The sequence below is a fragment of the Bidens hawaiensis genome, unplaced genomic scaffold (genome assembly GCF_021521415.1).
Source record: "Bidens hawaiensis isolate Kalapana, Puna unplaced genomic scaffold, B.hawaiensis_p1.1 tig00012179_1, whole genome shotgun sequence".
NCBI classification, from domain to species: Eukaryota; Viridiplantae; Streptophyta; class Magnoliopsida; order Asterales; family Asteraceae; genus Bidens; species Bidens hawaiensis.
The window spans coordinates 290772-295273 of NW_027491979.1; the positions used below are offsets into that span (position 1 = coordinate 290772).

General features: G+C 35.1%; 1 protein-coding gene across 1 annotated transcript; it reads right to left on the bottom strand.

Annotated features, from left to right (window-relative positions):
• Nucleotides 1-2313: 2313 nt before the first annotated feature.
• Nucleotides 2314-3719, bottom strand: LOC143540163 (uncharacterized). Its single transcript, XM_077033303.1, has 2 exons — nt 3373-3719; nt 2314-2560 (listed from the first exon to the last, which is right to left on the bottom strand). Exons 1-2 carry the CDS (start codon nt 3717-3719, stop codon nt 2314-2316), a joined length of 594 nt encoding a protein of 197 aa, XP_076889418.1.
• Nucleotides 3720-4502: the final 783 nt, after the last annotated feature.

Consider the following 4502-nt stretch of genomic DNA (forward strand, 5'->3'; position numbering starts at 1 on the left):
ATATACACCGGGTATTTGAAATGCCCGGTTTCGGGAATTGGAAAAACCTGGTTCCGGGTATGGTACCAGATCGGGTTTTCGGGTATTACAAGGTACAATCAGGTCCGGTTTGGGTTCGGGTATTAGTACCGAAATGCATACCCTATCTGTATCCCACGGGTAGGGTCGGAATCAGGTTCGGGTATTAAAAACCAGGGTATTAAAAATATCGATTCCGGGTTCTGATATTTTGCGAACCTCTATTCGCAAGCTATGAAGCACGGGGACGACACTGATGATGTAGTACCCGTCCCAGGGACGGAAACTCGTTTGAAACGTTTCCTAAACGAATCTGGTTAACGGGGACGGATCCAAAATCGTTTCGGAGACGTTTCCATTAGCACCATATGCTGCTACAGAGTACTTGACAACCATACGACGAACCTGTAGTAAATTTCGGCAGAGATTCTGGCGCCGGTGCTGTCGGAAGCAGAGGGAAGAAGATGGAGGCTGACTAATGATTTTAGAAGAGCGGCTGTTAATGTTTCGGTTTTTTGGTTTAAACAATATTAGTTTTTTTAACATTTAACCCCTTTTTCTTTCACTTATTTGTATATAATCCTAAAACTTTTAAACTTTTACATAAAAGATGTTTTTTTTAATCTAGTCACTATAGGTTATTATATTTCATTTGTAACCCTATATTTTAAATTAACGTATTTAATTCTTAAAAATATATATCTATTTTGGAATTTGTTTAATATATTTCTATTTGTTATATTTTTTCTATTACCGTACCCTTGTTGTATCCATATCTTTGATTTTTGATTTTTGTCATTTCCCATACCCGTAACGTTTCCATTTCTCGTGTGGATATTACATTGATTATTGATTATTGGTAAAGTAAACACTAGGAACATCCTTAACATGAACCGGTTTCTTGGTTTTAATTAATTAATTTTTTTTATTATTAATTTTATTCTGGGGGTCGGCTTTTCAAATAAATCAAAACAAATCAAATTTATTTGGAAGTGGAGATGATCTTGTGTGTTGTGTTGGGGGATTGGGGCTGCAATTCGGCCCAACTGCTGTTTGCTTATTTGGGCCTAATTGTGACATGACATCTTTGACATGAACCGTATAGCAAATTGGTTCAAAATTCTTAATGCATTTGATTCACTCATTCACATCTAGTTTTATAGAAATTTTCTATTTTATCCACATGTGGTAGGCTTACCATTCTAAAATCGGTAATCGAAACAATCCGGACGTATTTGTTCACTCTTTACAAAGCCCCTAACATAATTCTGGACCAACTCGAAGCCAAACGAAGGAAATCTTTTTGGGGCGGAGATGCGGAGAACAATCAAATTTGTTGGGTTAGTTGGGAAAAGATCACTACTCTAACTAAAGAGGGCAGTCTCGGACTTGCTCCTTTGCTCCTTTTAGGGATACAAATATTGCCTTATTAACAAAATAACGGTGATGGTTTAATTGCCCTATTGAGTGTTTTGAAAAGGGTTGACTAAATATACTCATATTACTTAATGCAGCTTTGTTTATTGATTTTATCATATTTTTGTATGACTATATACAATATAACCCTATTATCCCCCCTCATGAACTTATGTATTACCACGTTCGTTCTCTTATACACCCGTTCATAAGTTCATTTTAAAAGATTAAAGAAAATATTAAATGATTAATTTGACGTGGATAAGTACAATAAATATGGAGAGAGGAGTAACCCTAGCAGTATAGATACGGAAAAGAAATTTTCATAAAATTGATAATTTAATACAGGTCCAGGTCCAATTTCAATGAAGTCTCAGTCTACTTTAATAATAAACATGTGTCTTGACTAATTCTCAATCCAATTTAAATTTTGTTTCAAATTCATTCCACTCAATTTGTATTAGATTTGTGTTTATGTTTTCGTTTGACATGCTAGAAAGTGTGGTACCTTGAGAGGACACTCGATGGGGGCAAGTGTCCGTTTCAAGTAAACTTGTTTAACCCAACCCGACTCATATAAATTTGTGTCTATTCCTTGGCAACCCCACTTTTTAACGAAATCCCAGTTTGTGTTACGTCTATGATGATTAATTATTGTACGTATATTTATGATGCTTATCTCTATACATAGTTGTGACACTTAATTTGTAATGGGTTCTTATCGTGCCAAAAGTTGTGAGCCTTGTATACCATACATTACATAAAGTTACAATAATACAAGATCTAATGAATCCTTATAAACGCTACATTATCAAAAAGAACAAGGCATAATGTATACTTCTTAGTTCTTACTATAAACAAGTACCTCGGTTTTTCAGATCAAGATGGAATGTCATAGTGGAAAAGCCATGAGATGACAAAAGCAAAGAGTATTGAACCCAACAAAAAGTTGAGAAACCAATGGCCCTGGCAAAAGTTGCGAGCCTCTGATGTAGCCTCGGTCGCACCAGGTGCAGTTGCTTGTGATGGTGTAGAACCATTTGGTAATTCACTCCATCGGTCTAGAATTTCAGCCTCATCTACACCAGCAATGTTTTGTGCAATTGATCCACATATCTCACAGGTTCTGGATTTTAACCCATATATAGCATTCAGTTAATACTATTTTTTTTAAATTAATATGCAACCCACAAAGCTTTAAACAAATGGGTTCAAAGATGTTTCCTTTAACTCATGAAATTAGATAGGCCTCTAACGAATTGAACACACATGAACATAGCATGTTTATGTTTGTTCGCTTAAGTTTAATCAACCTAATAGTAAAACACGAACAATATTAAACGACAAGGTTTTCTTGTTTGTGTTACCACATAAAAAAATGTTATATTTACTTATAGTAGTATAACGAATGTTCAACAAACTTAAACAAATCAACAGCTATTTAAAGGAATCACGACCATCAATCTATTTAGCCTAAAACATTATTACAACTACATCACATTGTATTGGTTGATATTTTTATGTCATAAAGGTTAACTATATTGTAATTAGTGATATTTAATGTCATAAAACTAGACTAACTATAACTTTCCTAAAAAAATAAATAGATATATGAACAAACATAAACGAACATAACTAAATAAGCAAAAACGACCGAGCACACGTAAACAAGTGAACATAAACATATTTGAAGGAAAGAACCTTTATGAACATTAGTGGACAAACTCACAAACGAGATATGTCTTTTTGTTCTATCGTATATCTAAAGAGTAGATAAAACTTCTGCTCATGTTTATTCGTTCATTCAATAAGCGAACATAAATGAACCTCCTATCGACCGGTTCACTACATGCTGGATTCATGTATAAATTTAGACATGTGAATCTTAAAAGAGAGATTAATACAACTTAATTGAAGATGATTTCAGTAGTTAAGTACCTGTTTCCTTTAATCTTGAACCAAGCTTCAGCACAGTGTTTATGAGCAGCAGCCAAATCATCTTTACAACAACAACCCAACTCAATGGGGATCCCATTTTCAGATTCTTCAATGTTTGCATCCCAACTCAAATAACAAATCCTGCAATTCTTACTTTCCTCACCGCCACCACTGCTATTGCAACTTCCAAGATCCATAACCAGCTCCTCCAGCACCAACCCTGTAATCTCCGTAGTAATACTGATACTCTTTTCACTACCGTTTGATAATGCTGGCTGCCGTATGGTTGTATCTCCACCGCCATGGCCGGATTCTAAGTCGAATTGGGGTTCTTGTAAAGTTGTCATTTTAAGTAGAAAGATAAGAAAGGTTTAAGATTTTTTTTAATGACTACATCACTTCATAGCAATGTAAAATGCATAAATAGTTACAGAGCATTGTGCAAAGAGGTGATATTAGAAAAAGGTTGATTCACCCAAAAGTTGCTACTCTCTTCTAATGGCCCCTAAGTTTCAAAAGGTGACACAAGCTAATAGTGAGGTTTTTTTTATTATAGTAAAATTGGATTTTGAAAATTCGACTTATTACTTGTTAGTCGATAACATCAGTACAACCAATAGTTTACTTTGAATCCAAGGGCAAATTTAACCTAACGAAGAAGTAACTTTGTTGGACAAGAATTAATTACACGGATGGTCCATGTGACTCCATGTAGTTTGTTATGTTGATTCGTTTGAAACCATTTTTCGTGGTTTCTCAAGGACTGAAGATAAAATTTAGTTTGGAACCATGTTACCCAATTTGCATGACTGAATTCTTCGATCGGGATCTAGGTAGAGAAACCAACAATAACGAAAACAAAATTAAATGATTGAAGGGTTCTTTAAATGCTGTTGATTGTAGGAGTCTATTGTATTGGAGTTGCCTCTTCTTCAATTGTATATGTCTCGGTCTCGTAGAGCATCAACGGGTTCTTAAGGGTTGCTAAAACTATTTTATTTAGTTCCAGTTCAGTTTGTTTCCTCTCAAGAAGCCAAATCGAGTCCAAAGTGTATGGTAATGATGGACATTGCAGCCACAAAAGCCATATCGAGCAAGTCCCATGGATTCACGATCTCACACGCCAAGCG